Genomic DNA, 15775 nt, shown 5'->3' with positions numbered 1-15775 from the left:
TTTTCACACCTTTGTTGTTAACCGAAGAACACTAGAAACTTTTGCGTGGTGCAACACTTTCTAGGAATCAGCCATTCGCGAAAACGGTGGAGTTGCACGCAGCCACACTCGTCGGAGGCTCTGTTTTTCCCAAACACTTTAGGATTCCATTTTACGGTTTCTCGGGCACAAAACAAATGTAGCTCGACCTCACACGGTCAACTCTCGAGTGCGGGTGGATTAGATTTTCACGTCACTTCACGGTACAACTCTGGCCAAATGAGATGTACTTGGCCACACGCACCCTTCTATACACACACGCACATGCACAAGCACACTAGACCGTCGAAAATTCCCGCGATTAAAGGCTTAATGGTGTCTTTCGTGTATTTCTTAGACGGGAGACAACACGGAAGATTATGTTTCTTTTTTCCCCCTTCTGCGACTATCACCGGTTTAGTGAGCGTTTTTTATCGCTTTGTTTCAACATTCCGCGAACCACCGGAGCACGGGATTATCCCTTCATTCGGTTGTTTTGCTTTGTCTTCCTGCGTAGCCTACTTTGCTCGTGATGTGGGATTTGTACTGGGATCAAGTTTGATTAAAACAACTGAAAAGGGGGAAAAAATGCCTGTCAAGCAAGCCAGCGTACCGCTCTGACTCACTGTTCCTTTCGTCACGGACGACAATTCTCGACTATGCCAAACGGCGAAATAATCGAACGCCAATGCCCCAGCAACGTGCGGATGTGCGCTCCTGAATGCGGTGCTCTTGATGTCGTACGAGACTCTCTTTTCACTCCCAGAGAGCCGTTCCGAGAAAGAAAAACGTAACTACGAGGCGCGGATGAGAAAAACCTCGTCCGCTCCAACTCACCAGCGGGTGAAGTGATTTTTCATTTCTTTCCGTTTTTCTCACCCCGAGGGTTGGGAGATCGATCTCTTCTACAAGGTATTCGGATAAGAAGTTAAGTACTGCAATCTTTATTATCTTATCATTTTATTATTATTATAAACCAGTTGCTAGTATAATAATTTGGAAGTACCTGATGTTTTCTTAGAAAACAGATTCTATATATGGCTGAGGAGTAAACGAGAATTCTTAACGAGAATACTTCAGTCAGTTTTGCGATATATTAAAGATGTATTGTAGAGCAAATTTTCTTCACTAAACTCTGTAGAATAAACGGTAACAATCAAAGGTTAAAGCTAGCCGAAGCCCTAACCAAATGGCACCTTCTAAAAAACTTTGCTCGATAACTAATATTGCGATTAGTTTGAAAATTTTGGGTTTCAAACAGCAAACAAATTAATTGCCGTGTTTGAATCAAACAAACAAACAATACGCAGTATTCGTTTCGTTTAAATGCTCCTTCGTTAAGGCACTTAAGGGATAAATTTGTCATCGACACTTAGCCGAGTTTACATTTTAATCTCAACTTCTAACTTCAATGAAGTATAAAGCATTTTCTTTTCAATTGCTTCAATAATAAGGTTGCTTAGGGTAAGTGCACCCATAGTGGAGCTAGTACCAATAGTGGTTGTAGTGGAATAAAATCCGCGCTCTACGCCGATATATATACAATGGAGTTATTTGTTCTTCTATGAAATGTTCTTTGATCTTCTACGGAGTGTTTAAATGATGAATATATTCCGTTATATATAAGCTCCAAAATTCATATTTTTTTAACAGGCTGTCCTAACATGCTGCATTCCTTAAGAATCCGTAACGAATATCATAATTTCCTTAAGGCTATAAATCACTACAAAATCATTAAAACCATATGATTTCGCTACTTACATACTCCAATATAATTGATTTATACGAAATTAGTGCATTTCAGCTTAATTTTATTATATTTTCATAGTTTTTACTATAGTGCCACAATAGGCACAAAAACCAGAGTTGTTCCTATAGTAGCCATAGATTTGTTTCATAAGTAACACACAGAAGAAAGGAACGAGTATATTTTAGTTTTACGCCGTTTTTAGTCAATATGATCAGGTAAATTTAGTGATTTTATTCTGTTTCTACAAAATAAACAAGACCTAGACGGCGAGAACAGGAGGAGGTTCAGCAGAAGAAGCAGAGGAAAGAAAAAAGAAAGCAGGCGAAGGATACACTATAGTTTTAGCTGTAATATTCAAAGCATTTTTATGAATGTGGACACATTTCGGTAAAACAATATAGTCTTTTCAATGGCAACGCATTGGTCAAGGAGTATTTTACCATTCTGTTTGAAATATGCTTCAAAAATAAGTTATATTCAAAATATATTCAAGTTTTTCGTACTACCACCACTATAGGAACACGATACCACAACTATAGAAACCATACCACCATAAAGGAGCAACCGACTTGGAAGAAAAATACGCTTTTTTTCGTGTATTTTGTATGGTTTACGGTGAAAATAGATGTTTTTCAGAAGAAAAGTCATGTTTCGATCATAATTGATACAAACATATAGAATATTGTATTCTTAACACTCATAAATTACACCTAATTGGTATTTACAGTACTAAGTGCACCACTATTGGTACAGTTACCCTACTACTATACACTGTTTTCAGGGCCAGTTCGTCCTCATCAAGCTGCTCTTTGCCAGTAGTAGGCAGTGAATTGCACACGCAAGGTTTTTGTATGGCATCGTTAGGAACCAGTTTGGGTTTGTTAAGTTTAACTTTGCCGTTATCGGTAGCAACATTGGCGCGACGAGAAAAGGTCGCGTTGTTGTCGAACCAATGTTGCTACCGCTAACGGCAAAGTTAAACTTAACAAACCCAAACTGGTTTCTAACGATGCCAAACAAAAACCTTGCGTGTGCAATTCACTGCCTACTACTGGCAAAGAGCAGCTTGATGCGAACGAAATGGCCCTGAAAACAGTGTAATATAATATACTACACCTTAGCTGCACCTGAGTAACGTTCTTTTTTTGAGTACAAGTGCAGTTCTGGAGTAGTTTTGTGTTTGGTGTGCTTCTTTAGTCTTGCATTTCTTCGCTTTAAGGGGTTTCTAAGTAAAAATAGTAAAAAAAAGCGATTCTTTCAACTTATTCGGTATTAGTATTCGAATAAAACGAACACATTGTTGGGTTAAGCGAACACACTGTAGTGTTTCAAATCGCGGTAACTTTAAAAAAAAAGTGAGAAAAATTGCGAAATAGTGGTCAAAGCATTTCAACTTCAACTTTGCTTTGCTAAGTTTTAAGAAAATATTTACCGATCATACAGGAATAAACACAAACTTGGTTTTATCCTGTAGGAGAGAAATAGTTATACACCTGATGAGTGTGATTTCGAACTATTTGATGATTCAATTTTTTGCATCAAACGCTGCGACACTCTGAGTATTTCCGCCTCCATGTCGACACTTATGAGATGCATATAAAGCTGACGCTTTTCTGCATCTTCTAGCACAGACCTCCACACTGGCTGTTGCTAAAAAAAAGAAGAAAAAAAAGCATAACGTGTCAGGGCAAATGATTAAACGCCCGAAAATATGGAACTTACCCTAAGGCAGGAGAAATTGCCACACAAAACTAGACAGTATCGTGCGCGGGTTAGGGCGACATTGATTCGTTCTGCTGAGTTGAGAAAGCCGGTCCCGTTCGAGCGGGCCAGAGAAACGATAACTACATCATACTCTTTACCCTGTACCGAATCGATGGAGTGCACCTGAACCTGTCTCAGTTTCCGCTGATGCACCTGCTCTAAAAGTTCCGCCTTGTGCCGCTGGTACGGCGTAATGCAGGCGATGGTCGTCTCCTTGGGACAGTTTTTCACTACGTTCTTCAGTAGGCCAACGACGAAGTCTATTTCATTTCGATTATAAATCTCGTGCTGGACCTGAGTTAGTTCTTGGTCGTAGCTGAGGCTTACAACGAGGTACGGTTTCAGTGGGAACGGCTTCCGTGCGAGCGTCGATTGAGCGGTTTTGAGCTGCCGTTTGTAGAAGTAACCGTTTGGCCACCGACAAATCTCAGGATGCATCCGATACTGCACGTTCAGCGTCCGGATGCGCTTTTCGCCACATGCACCCTGCAGACGAGAGAACAGCGACTGACGGAAACCGGCTTTGACGGATTCGCGGTCCAGCACAGTGGCGGGCAGCTGATTAATGTCACCCACTAGCACCAGCTTGGGCATGCCATACATCAGTGGCAAAAGTGAACATAACTCGGTGCACTGCGTGGCCTCATCGATTATGCAGACGTCGTACTTATCATCTGCGAAGTGCGTTGCCAGCGCGGTACAACTACCTAGCGTGGTGCATACTATGGATGCTTGATCAATTATCCTCTTACGTTGTCTTATTTCCTCATGATACCTCCTCTCCGGAGACATTACTACCTTTCCCGAAGTCTGACTGAGCTGCTCGTTCAGTCGGGCCCGGCGCTGGTAATACTCATCTAACTTGCTTCGGTTCACATCTGGATTGGTCGCTAATTCCTGTTCTAACATTGGAATTTTTTTGTCGAGCATTGTTAGCTGCAATTGAGAAGGAATCCACTCATTATTACATCAATTTAGAATTTAAAATTGATGGTTTTGAACCAACGATGGTACTTGCCTCGCTGCGATACGCATCACGCATATTGTTATTCGTTTCACTTCTAATCATCGAAGAACATTCTGCATCTACGCTTTGCTTAACTAGGTTATCGAAAAAAATTGGAAGGCACTTTGAATCTACCTTGTCTCGGGTTCCTATACGTAACAACTTGTACTGGTCATTTGGGTCTAAAGGTGAAAAAGGGAACATCAATGTTATAAGAAACAACTAAACAATCGCACCCGATGTTTCATACCAATGGTGTGCTTCAGAGCGATGAGACGTTTAGCGATCACGTCCACTGCAGTGTTGGACTGGGCACAGATGAGAACCTTCACCCGGTTTCGGCATGGCTCAAGCATAATCAACTCGAGTGCTAGGTGACCGATGACACGCGATTTCCCCGTTCCAGGCGGTCCCTGAATGAGTGAGATGCTTGGCTCGTCCCAGCGCGAACACTCGTCCAGCATCGAAAGCACCACATCCAGCTGGACCTTGTTCAGCATGCCCGGTTTGATACGGGCGACTATGGCATCACGCACCTCCGGCCGGTCAGCGAATGCTTTGCCCGGTTCCACCAGTACACCGTTGTGTTCCGCGGGTGAAAGAACATTCGGCAACAAACGCGAATACTCGAGCATGTTCAGTGCCTTCACGTAGCGTAAGTACGGCGATAGTGGGGTAATCGGACAAAAGCTAAACCTGCCGCCTGCCCGTAAATCTTCCAGCTCAGTGAGCGCCGCGTACATGACGACATCATACCACTGCCAATCACCGCCTACCGTTGGCGGTGCGCCAGGCTTTTTACAAGACGATCCAGGACTTCCACGGTGCCGATTGCTGACGTACGCAAACAGACGACAAGTACATTGCCTCTTTTGAGATGCATAGAAGAGTATTCCTATTTCGGAGCCCCATGGTTCAGGCTTGGATTTTATTTTTATAAGAGCTGTTGATAAATAAGATTAATTTATTATTCCATTATGAAAATTAACACCAGGCGATGGCTTGGCAAAAGCTTGGTTATACTTGGAAAGTATGTTTTTGTAATGGTCATGTAAAGTATAGAGCGCAATCTAATCCCCAAAATATGTTGAATACAGTTGAATTTACCTTTACACGTGATTTGGCACATTTGGTGAGGGATCTCCTGGGCGTATACATCAACTAATTCCGTCAACGGTAGCGTCGTCTTGATGCTGGAATATCGCGATCGAACATCTTGCCACAGCTCGCGCATCATAATTAGGTGCAGTGTTTCTTGGAATGATTGTAGCTCCGGAAACGTCTCCACAATCTGCGGCAGCATGCTATTTGCACCAAATGGTCCATCGGTGGACTCTAACCACTCGACACGCCAGCGCAGTATGTCCGACAGCACGACCATTTCTCTGTAGCGCAATATTTCTGGGAGATTTTTCGGTAAATCTACGCCTGAACAGTCCATTAGGTACCGGGGCACGATATACGTCGTAGGTGATTCTATAAATTTGACAGTCTTCGATGATTTATTCGGCCGCCCGGTTGGAAGTTTTAAAATGCCCTTTGTTGCAGGGTTTTTAACTGGCTTAAGTGATGACGATAATGAAGATGATGGTTTCCATAGCGGTCCTTTCGTGGTTGGTTGTACACTGGTCTTTGTTGACGTCGATGATGGTTTCAATGGTGGTTTCGCTGGTGGCGGGGCCATCGTGGTTGATCGTGCGGGGTTGTTTGTTGTCAACGACGTTGGTTTCGGCTGTGGCCCCGTTTGGTTTTTTTTCGCTACCTTCGATGGAACAGGTGGAGGCTCAATCACGGTGATGGACCCGCGTCTCGGTGGTATTGTGACAACACGCCCAGCAGCACTTGCCGGCACTGGGCGCCCTACATTACTTAGTCGCTCCACACTCTTAAAAGTAAGTTTGGCTGGACGCATGGCATAGGCATCTGGAATCTCATCATCAATGGTCGCACTTCGCATTCCTTCCAGCATGGTTGACTGAGTGCAAACGATATCTTCCCCATCCGTGGGACGAGAACGTGGCACTGGTTTCGGCACAACGGGTGCGGTCAAGAAGACACCACGATTATTCTCAGTGTACTTGACGCGTGGTTTTGTTGATCCAGTTTTCGTTAGCTCTACAGTAGGCGCCGAATATTGTTTCTCATTCACAGCGACTTGCTTTAACCGATTAGATCTTTCCTCTTTTTTCCAAGCATCTATTGGTTTTGCAGCAGCTTTTACCGGACATCTATCCGAAACTGAGGGAGAAGAAAGTAATCAAATAAATCTTCTTTAAAAAAATCTTTTAATATCATGCAAAACTGAACCACCTACCACTGCAACGGCGCTTTAGCTTCTTTTTTATGATGGTGTCATATTCCGAAATAGAAATTGACGCTCGGCGTTTTGGCATAGCCTTCGCCGGAGAATCTTTTTCTTTGTTTAAAACAGGCACAGGATTTTCAAAAATATTAAAATCAATTACCGATGCTCTACGCTTTGGCATCGCCGGCTTTTGAGAACGCTCACCACCAGAACTCTCTGATGACGCTGCGTGGGAACCGGATGTGCTGGGACCCTTGTCAAGGCAAACTGGACTTTCCGGTCCAGCTGCTTTGATAGCAGCCGTTGATGCCCTCCCCACGTCTATCGCTATGCCTATTTCGGGAGCAGCAGTTGATCTCTTCTCTACATCCCTGTTTACATCTCGATTCGGAGCAGCTAATTTGTGAGCCGCAGTTGATGCCTTGCCAGCGTCTATCTTGACGTCTCCTTTACCCAACTTCAGCTTCCACCGGTTATAACTGTGTTCTTCATCGGTCTGATCCAACAACGCTTCGTGCATTAAATCCTCGTTGCGCTCCTCTTCTTCCTCGAGCTGTTCACTCATTTCAATTACTTCCGGTTTTATATCTCCCCAAATTGAATTCGTATAGTCTGGCTCCACATCGTCCTCGTCCGCTGGCTGGTTGTTAGCGTTATGGTCCGTGTTCCGTGCCTCGATGAGCATGCGATCGTATTCTTCTTCCCAAGAACAATCGGCTAACTTATCCAGTCGTTCTTCTGGTATTGCTACCAGACCCCCGGCTTCTTCCCAGTCCTCAATCATTGACATTGCTGAAGGCAGAGCAGCCGCAGGTGTAACAGGTTGATGCTCAATCTCTTCCTGAGACGTAGAACTGACCGGAATCGCTTTTGCATCAGCAGCGTTGTGTGTGTTGTTTTCCATGACCACTGGGCTATCCTCGTCGTCACTGATGACGATTAGGTTCTCTGCTACCGGAGTCCTACAGACTCGGTAGAAAAGAACCTGGGGGCTCATTTTGTAGAAATCGTCCGTATCGTTGTTATGCGTCCCGATACCGACCAAATCTCCCTCCCTCAAAACCATGCTTCCGGGTCGCTTCGATGACAATCTTGTATCACGAACGTAGGTACCTCCAGAAGACTGTAGAAAAAGAGAGACATGAACTTCGTAAAAACTTTCCTTTTTCCTCACACAAATATGGTTCGCATACAAATCTGTCGATGATTGTCGGTTCGCCGTGACTGTACTCAAGAATGCAGTGTTTTCTGGATACATGTTTAAATTCGGCCGTAGGAATTTTAATGCATGAGTTGGGGTTATCTCGTCCAATCTCTATGCATCCGTTTTTAGGAATAATAATAGTTTTAAATTCACTTTGGAACAGTCTTGTTAGATACCACCCAGAAGTGTTCTCCCTGTAAAACGAAAGGCATTAAACAAAACGAACTCAATAGCTGAGCTAAAACCAAAGTAATGTTACGGCACAACTTACATTTTGCTCTATATTACTACCTAAACACGTAAACTTTTCTTGGTAGCACGTTCAAAAACACTGGTTAACCAAAAAACACTTGATGCTTGAATCAAACAACGGTTTACATTCCGCGAATGCCTTGCAGTAGTGAACTTATGCACTGACAACAGGCGTCTTTGAAGCTTTGATTTGTCAAATGGCGGCTCACAAAGAAAAATGGGCTGAGGCAGCAGTTTATGTTTCCAGGTCATGAAATTTTCTATACTGTTTCAAAATATCTAAATAGCGTCCCGTATAAAATTTGTATTTTGTAGAAAAAACACAACCACGCAGCCCATTCTATTCTATCGTGTTTATTCTCTGCCCATCACGGTTGTCAGCCAGGCGACTGAACCGTGAACCAGTATTCAAATCAAAACATGCCGGTCTCGTTCCGAGAAAAATTATCAAAGCAGCCGGCGATGACATAACGGTTGAGTTTACCATTTGTTTACGAATTGTTGCGAAAAAAGCGAGTGCTGCTACAGGTACTGTAAAATGTGTACTCAATAAGTTAGAAAATCATAATGAAGTTAAATTTAATTTGAAGTAATTCACCATCTTTGTCTTCCTACCATAGCCATGTGGAATCTTGTGGCTCGCATACGTTCGGTGTGCTCTGTAGCCCTTTCTAAACCTGCAGAGCTGCTGGCGCTTACTCGACCGACTGCATGTTCGTCGTTCCATTCCCTGTCCCAACCGAGACAGCCATCACCACTGGCCAACCAGTGTACAACGCCAGCCATAGCTACATCGAATTTTCTGCGACCGATTGCGATCCCGCTACTTCACCACGCCTGCGGCTTTAAAGTGAAAGGACGGCTGAAGAGACGGTGCAAAGATTGCTACTTCGTAATGCGCCAGGAGCGGCTTTATGTGATTTGTAAAACACATCCGCGCCATAAGCAGATGTCGATGAAGAAGCACGATCGCAATACCTGGATACTGACCGATGCGACGCAAAGTAAAATTAGAGCTTGGTAGTTGGCAATGTATAATTGGGTGCAAGCCACATAAATATAGTTACTTATTGGAACAATCATATCATACTTTTATTCTCTCAGGTACAATTGCAAATCGACTTCAAAATCTATTAATATTCTTTTCATAAAATCAGTTGAATCTCAAAATTTAAATTTAGTGGGTTATTCGATTGGTAGAAAGGATATTCTACGAGTATTGGAAACATTTTCATTAGAGTGTTATCCTTCGATTGCACGAGGTATAGTTCTTTTAAACATTGAGATGGAAGTGAACTGTAATGCTGCCTACAAAAAAATCAAAAATTATTATCATCCCAGGATAGAAATGGTCCTTGCCCAATATAGCTCTAACATAACACAAGGACACATCACACAATACGGCGTATGCTGATATTTTTTTTATAATCTTTATTGATATCCAATAGATTTATAGTTTGACGGTCATATACATACCCTTACACGTCGGAAAGCGATCTGTAGCTATTACTTTACGTCTTAAAATTTCGCGATTCATTATGTGTTTGTTCTGTTACAATTATCATATACATTTTAAAAGTGCAACTGCTTGACCAAAATGGAAAGCAACATACTGATGGATGCCAATTCGCAATGCAGAGGCAATTCAAAGGTGCTTACTTTTGTTCAAACAAACCGACCACCGCAGTGGGGATAAAATAACTTAGAATAGAATAATTCGGGAGCTTCTTTGTCTCTGCGCTACGTCTCTGCATGAGTGCAACAATTGGACGATATTCAAAATTTGAATTCTTTTGCATACTATATACAATCGATTTGTTCGTTCTAGTTTTAAATAAGTTTTAATTGAATGGAGTATCTCGAGTAATGCTGTGATTACTTAGGATTGGGGGCACTACATTGGGGACGCTGCGATCCTGCAAAACAAAGCACCCGTGTCTGAACCTAATCTGAGTCGCGATCGCTATCAGATCCACTGTTTGATCCTTCGCGATCGCTGTCCTTATCGCTTCCTCCTTTGTCGGACTGATCGTCGCGATCACTCTCCTTGTCCGACTCGTTGTCGCTACGATCGGAACCACGGTCCGAGCCACGATCCGAACCACGCTCCGAACCCTGTTCGGAACCACCGTCCGACCCTCGGTCCGAACTGCGACGATCCTCTTTTTCTTCCTCCCGATCGGACTCCTCTTCGTCCTTCATGGATGAGCCGTTGCTCTTGCTGACTTTAGTTTGACCCTCTTCCATTGGTGTGTGTGTGTCAGCATTCTGAGAATCCTCATTCAGCGGCTGCTCCGACAGCATCTTCGGGGACTTTTTGTCGTCCTCCTCGTCCTTGTCCGAATCGCGCGGACTTTCTTTACCAGAGTCGACATCTCTCGGGCTGTCCTTGCCACTGTCACGCGGCGTGTTCCGACCCGAACCACCCTTGTCCGAACCCTTCTCGCTCTCGGTTTCCTTCTCCTCCTTAATGCTGCCTGTCTCCTCCTCATCGTCGTCATCGTCGATCATCCGATTGCGGCCACCGCGGCTGTTAGATGAAGATTTTTCCTTGTCGGAACCATCCTTAGAGTCGCTGCTTACCTTGTTGAGTTTGCTGAGTTTCGTTGTGGCCAGATAACCGCCGACCGCCTTCTTCTTTTTGCTTTCATCACGCTCCTTTACGGCTTTCGATAGGGCCGCTATCTCCAGCAGCTGCGCCTTCAGCTTCTTGTTGAGCACGTCCACCTTGAACTCGTAATTCTTCTCCATATCCTTGTACTTCTTCATCAGCTCCTGTTCTAGGTGAAAGTGCTTGCCCTTCCACGCGCTGATCTCCTTTTCCTTCTCCAGTATGACGCTATCCTTCTGTTTCAACTTTCGGTTCAAGGTGGCAATCGATTCCTTTAGCTGTGTCATTGCGATCACGTGGTCAGAACTGTGCGGGTCGACGTAACCACCGCCACCGCCGCCACCACTCCCACTGCTATTTGCGCTTTTCATCACCATCTTATCCGCAGGCATATCCGGTATCATTTTACCCGTATCGGGGCGATGTTTCTTGCTGGACGACGAATGACGCCCATTATCGGTCCGTCCACCATTACCACCACCACCGGACCCCGGACCTCCGCTATCAATCCGATCCATACCGCCACTTCCTGTAGGACCGCCTCCACCGCCGCCACCTGGTCCGCCCATCGGACCAAGGCTCATGTTCAAATCGCCAAGCGGCGGTAAGCTGGACATTCCTAGACCAGGAAGATTCATTCCACCACTGTTGCCATGTCCACCGCCGCTGCCCTTCTCGCGGTCATGCATACGCTCGCGGCGATCACCTCCGCCACCTCCACCCGTGGCGCCGCTGCTTCCGAGCGGAGGAGGAAAAGATCCTTCAGCAGCACGCTTTTTCGCACGCCTTCGCTCGTTCTCTACCTGACGGGCCTTGGTGAGAGCCCGCTTGTACGACAAAGTGCATAGCCAACATAGCAATTTGCCATCGACCTAACGGAGATGAAAAAAGGAGAAAAAAAATTCTAGTTAGCAATTCCTTAAATCAAAAACTGCACATTGTTTTCTCTTTGTGGATGAAAATATTAAAATCATTTCGTACGACGTGGATGGGGGGGACGGGTCTCTAGGTGTTTGGAATTCGATCCAATGCAATCAACGGATTCCCTAGTTCTTAAAGGTCGTGTTCAAACTGAGATGAGATGTTTTAAATGTTCGTTCCAATTTACCAATTACTTAACGCAATGGAGGAAAATATGTTGCTGTTATCGAGTTTGCTTTGTACACTAGATAACATTTCAATTATTATATAGCCCGGAAAATTGTACGAAATAATCGCACGAAAGCCGGTAACAAAAAGCAACATTTAAAAAATATCGTTTGATTATGGCGCAAACAGAGAATAAATAAAAAAATAGTAGAATACAAACATTAGATGGATGATATACTCTTGACCTGACCAATATCTTTGTGACCGATACAAACTAGTGCTCGAACTAAAAATCATACAATTAAAATGTTTCTATTGCAACAAATACAATTGCAACACCTATCCGGTTATAGGAAAATTTAACTGCCTAGTTCAATCCTATTGAACGACAAACAAATGTTGATACCTTATAGGCGCTAATAAGAAAACTGTAAGTATGTTTCATTCTGAACTGAAAACGATTCGTCACGTCTAAATCTTACAAAGCTAACTGTGTTTTGTGACCTTTTTTTAATAAATACTGATATGAATTAATGAATTTTGACTGTCCATCCTATGGTTGGGAGGTCCAAACATCAATTCTAGAGTACCGCATATTACCCATACTAACTAAGTTGGATTAATCTTTTGTCAATCAATTGAAACATTTCTAAATAATTTACTATGTACATCAATATATACGCATGAACTTCTTAAGTTTTTGTTTTTTTTTTGTTAAAGTTCCTTATAAATTGTTCACGCTAAATCCGTTTAAACTTTCATTGCGAACTAATATACATATGCCTTCGAAATTTCTTCGTATTAACCTGATATTCATCACCTTATACCTTTTTATATAAATATTAACTCTTCTTTCTAGTTTGTGTAACTTATATACAAAATCATTAGATTACAACATCTCAAATAAATAGAATCGGTACGCTGAAATGCTATTCTATATCTGCCATAGCCTATTGAGTCTATCTCCGTCGATTCAGCCGTATACGTAGGCGATAGACCGTACAGTGTCGTTGTGATCAAGAAAATCCGCATGTTGTGTGCCACTGAACTGAATTTCCGCGCTAGAACGCGTGCATCTTGCGTGCGTGAATGGGTTCGGTTCGTTTGACTGAACTGTGAAGTTGTACGTGTGCTAGTGTCGCACCTGGGCCACGACCTGTACGCGGCCTCGAAGGATCTCTGCGAGACCTCCATCCACCATGAACGATCAGAGGCTTCCTCGCGCGTTCTGCTTGAGCGTTGAACCGCGGGATGCAATGCTAACCTTATAATCGGGCCTGTTAAAGGCACACCGCTGTTTGCACTGATCGCACGTGACTGCTGGTCCATACTTTGACTCGGAGTTTGTACACCTAATCGGGGGATGGTACAAATATGTTTGCGTCATAATCAAACGATTTTTTTAAAGGAAATATATGGAAGATTGTTCTGTTGGCTTTTTTTGTTCTTAGGTATTCGTACAATAGGCAACGAATGGGAAGGTGTGCCATCCTGCAGGTGGGTAGTAGTGGAATAAATGTAAAATTGGTTTGAAAACAAAATTACAACCAGGGCGAACTCTTGTTAGCATAGGGCTTGTATAAAAGGAATGTTGTTAAACAATTATTTTTTTGGTACTTCAATTCGGTTTAGTGAAAAACATGTAAGACGTTAAAGGGTTCTCGAATGATTTTCAACACGGCTTTAATGTATCTAGTATTTTAAACCAATTAGCGTAGAAATATTCTACAAACGAGTCAACTTGACTTTTAGAATATGCCAATATTTTACATTAAATTTGGCGAAACCTGCTTGTTTGCAATTATTACTGAAAGAATTAGTCCCCCGTTAAACGTACATACCGGGTACTCATTGGATTTAATAACAAATTTAATTAATTAATTTGAATTTCAAATTATTTTAAGCAACCATTTCTGAAACGTTGTAAGCTTAATCCGTATGATTTGAATGGGATTAAGTCCACGTTTTGATGAACAACATTGCAGGTTGTTGAAAGATAATCTTATCAGATATCTGATTATTTTATGTTCTTATGAACCGTTGTTTAACAGATTTAGCCCGAAAGATTTGGTAAACACTACTCCGTGAACTGCAGGATGCGGCACAACGGCAAATGATGCACGGAAATGGGTATGGAAGATGGAAGGAAGATGTTTGAAACAAAGAATGAAAAAAGCAACTAAGAACGCATCGAACGCGATCTTTCAACACAAACCTTTGGCATTTGGATCCGATGAACGCCGCTATGACGCTGCATAACTCGCAGGCGCTCGGCTTTCCGTACTGTTTGACGTTTGCTTCGCACTTTCGACAGATCGCTGACGTGCTACCCTTGGTCGTTTGCTGGAACTCCGAGCGGCAATAGGTGCACTTCACCACTGGAAACGATCCACGACAATCCTAGCGACGCGGCCACAATGAAGCGGGGAGAAAAAGGGAAAAGAATCATGATTAGTTTCGTCAAATCCAACGGCATTTCGGGTAGACATTTTGACAACGTTATGCTGATCTGGTGATCACGTAGCCAATGGGATTTTCGCAACTGCACGGCATTTTTCACGGTCACAATAAGCTTTCATCCTGAATTCTTATTCAGACGCGCGCACACACACACGCGCTCATACGCGCAGCGTTCTGCTCATTGAAGGGAACTGGGTCAACAATTTTCGATAATGATAGCCTTTTTCTTGAAAGCTAAGCACTTTTCACGTCAGAGTACGAGTCACATAAAACGAATGTTGGAAGTGAAGATTCCTGTCACTAAGCGCAGATTGCCATTACCCTACGATGCAGCGTTCCAGCGTCTTTTCCTCTTTCACACACTTGGATTTTTCTGTACAGGCAATGAACCACTTTAGAGCCTCGATAGAACGAAGATCTTTGCGTGTGACATTGGAATTGGCTACAAAGACGAATATTTACCTTGCAAAGCTGCTGGCCCGGAGACAATTCCTCGAAAGGATGGCGTGAGAAGCATTTGGAGCAAGCGAACAGCATCACGGTACTGCTCATCATTTTGGCGCTAGTTAAAAAACAAACTCGCACGATACGACACAATATACGAGACACCAACAATTATTGCGCTGTTTGCAGATTTGTTTGCCCCTCGGCACAAGCAAGATGCTGCTAACAAGTTCGTCTTTTTCCACCGTTTGTCGTCACACAGCTTGCTACAACGAAAGCATTCTTTCTACTCCGCCCAAGATCAATGAAAAGACAGGTCGGGTCAAAGCTAGTTTTTGCTCCGCCATTGTTGTGACAGTTGGTTGAAAAAGTGTTTACAAAAAAATTCCAGCATACTTGTGGAAGATCTCCACCAAAATCTTAACGAAATAGGTAATTGGTAATCCATGGTCTCGCGGGTAGAAACTACTCTGGTGAAATCCCAAATGAGGCCCCCTATTCGCCGTATCGTCACCGTTTTTTCAATGTTTGCGCCTGAAAGTTCTGCAATAGGTGGGACATCAATTCATTTTGAATATTTGAATCCTTTTGTTTCCGCTACAAGCTGTAATGGTTTGAACTAATCGTTGAAACTAGCCAAGATGGACAGGATAAACCAATGAGTTGGAGTGTAAAAATGAGTATGAAACGGCGGCGTGCCCGCAGCGAGCGCAGCGAGCGGAGTGTGATTAGTCATATTGACTCGATCTAGATACGAGGTGAGAAATTAGGCGAATTAGGCACTTAACAAGTCGATCTAGAGACAATGTGATTGATTTCAGTTTACTCATTGGATTTGAATCCCTGCAGAGATTTAATTTTCCCATCACTAC

General features: G+C 43.2%; 3 protein-coding genes across 3 annotated transcripts; 1 reads left to right on the top strand and 2 right to left on the bottom strand.

Annotated features, from left to right (window-relative positions):
* Positions 1-2423: 2423 nt before the first annotated feature.
* LOC131262809 (uncharacterized) lies at positions 2424-8440 on the bottom strand. Its single transcript, XM_058264887.1, has 8 exons — positions 8319-8440; positions 8037-8241; positions 6853-7966; positions 5646-6776; positions 4775-5481; positions 4623-4706; positions 3491-4375; positions 2424-3418 (listed from the first exon to the last, which is right to left on the bottom strand). Coding segments are annotated over exons 1-8 (4293 nt in total). The 5' UTR covers positions 8321-8440; the 3' UTR covers positions 2424-3253.
* Positions 8441-8765: 325 nt separating this feature from the next.
* Positions 8766-9375, top strand: LOC131265395 (large ribosomal subunit protein bL36m). Its single transcript, XM_058267654.1, has 2 exons — positions 8766-8827; positions 8920-9375. The coding sequence occupies exon 2, from the start codon at positions 8922-8924 to the stop codon at positions 9321-9323; it is 402 nt and encodes a 133-aa protein (XP_058123637.1). The 5' UTR covers positions 8766-8827; positions 8920-8921; the 3' UTR covers positions 9324-9375.
* A 335-nt stretch (positions 9376-9710) lies between these two features.
* LOC131267364 (protein FAM76B) lies at positions 9711-15165 on the bottom strand. The gene is made up of 4 exons (XM_058270229.1): positions 14922-15165; positions 14215-14399; positions 13264-13351; positions 9711-11782 (listed from the first exon to the last, which is right to left on the bottom strand). Exons 1-4 carry the CDS (start codon positions 15012-15014, stop codon positions 10244-10246), a joined length of 1905 nt encoding a protein of 634 aa, XP_058126212.1. The 5' UTR covers positions 15015-15165; the 3' UTR covers positions 9711-10243.
* Positions 15166-15775: the final 610 nt, after the last annotated feature.

The sequence above is a fragment of the Anopheles coustani genome, chromosome 2 (genome assembly GCF_943734705.1).
Source record: "Anopheles coustani chromosome 2, idAnoCousDA_361_x.2, whole genome shotgun sequence".
NCBI lineage: Eukaryota > Metazoa > Arthropoda > Insecta > Diptera > Culicidae > Anopheles > Anopheles coustani.
The sequence above is the reverse complement of the archived record's forward strand: the minus strand, read 5'-3'. Positions and strand labels throughout refer to the sequence as shown.

Excerpts from the sequence above, each read along its gene's own strand:
- LOC131262809 (XM_058264887.1), bottom strand. Across the intron at positions 4,707-4,774 it reads CCATTGGTATGAAACATCGG|TACAAGTTGTTACGTATAGG; the intron begins GTGCGATTGTTT and ends CCAAATGACCAG. Across the intron at positions 4,376-4,622 it reads ATAACCTAGTTAAGCAAAGC|CGCCGGGCCCGACTGAACGA; the intron begins GTAGATGCAGAA and ends GAGTATTACCAG.
- LOC131265395 (XM_058267654.1), top strand. The coding sequence starts at position 8,922 with ATGTGGAATCTTGTGGCTCGCATACGTTCGGTGTGCTCTGTAGCCCTT.
- LOC131267364 (XM_058270229.1), bottom strand. The coding sequence starts at position 15,014 with ATGATGAGCAGTACCGTGATGCTGTTCGCTTGCTCCAAATGCTTCTCA. Across the intron at positions 14,400-14,921 it reads CGGGCCAGCAGCTTTGCAAG|GATTGTCGTGGATCGTTTCC; the intron begins GTAAATATTCGT and ends CCGCGTCGCTAG. Across the intron at positions 11,783-13,263 it reads TTAACAGGCCCGATTATAAG|GTCGATGGCAAATTGCTATG; the intron begins GTTAGCATTGCA and ends CATCTCCGTTAG.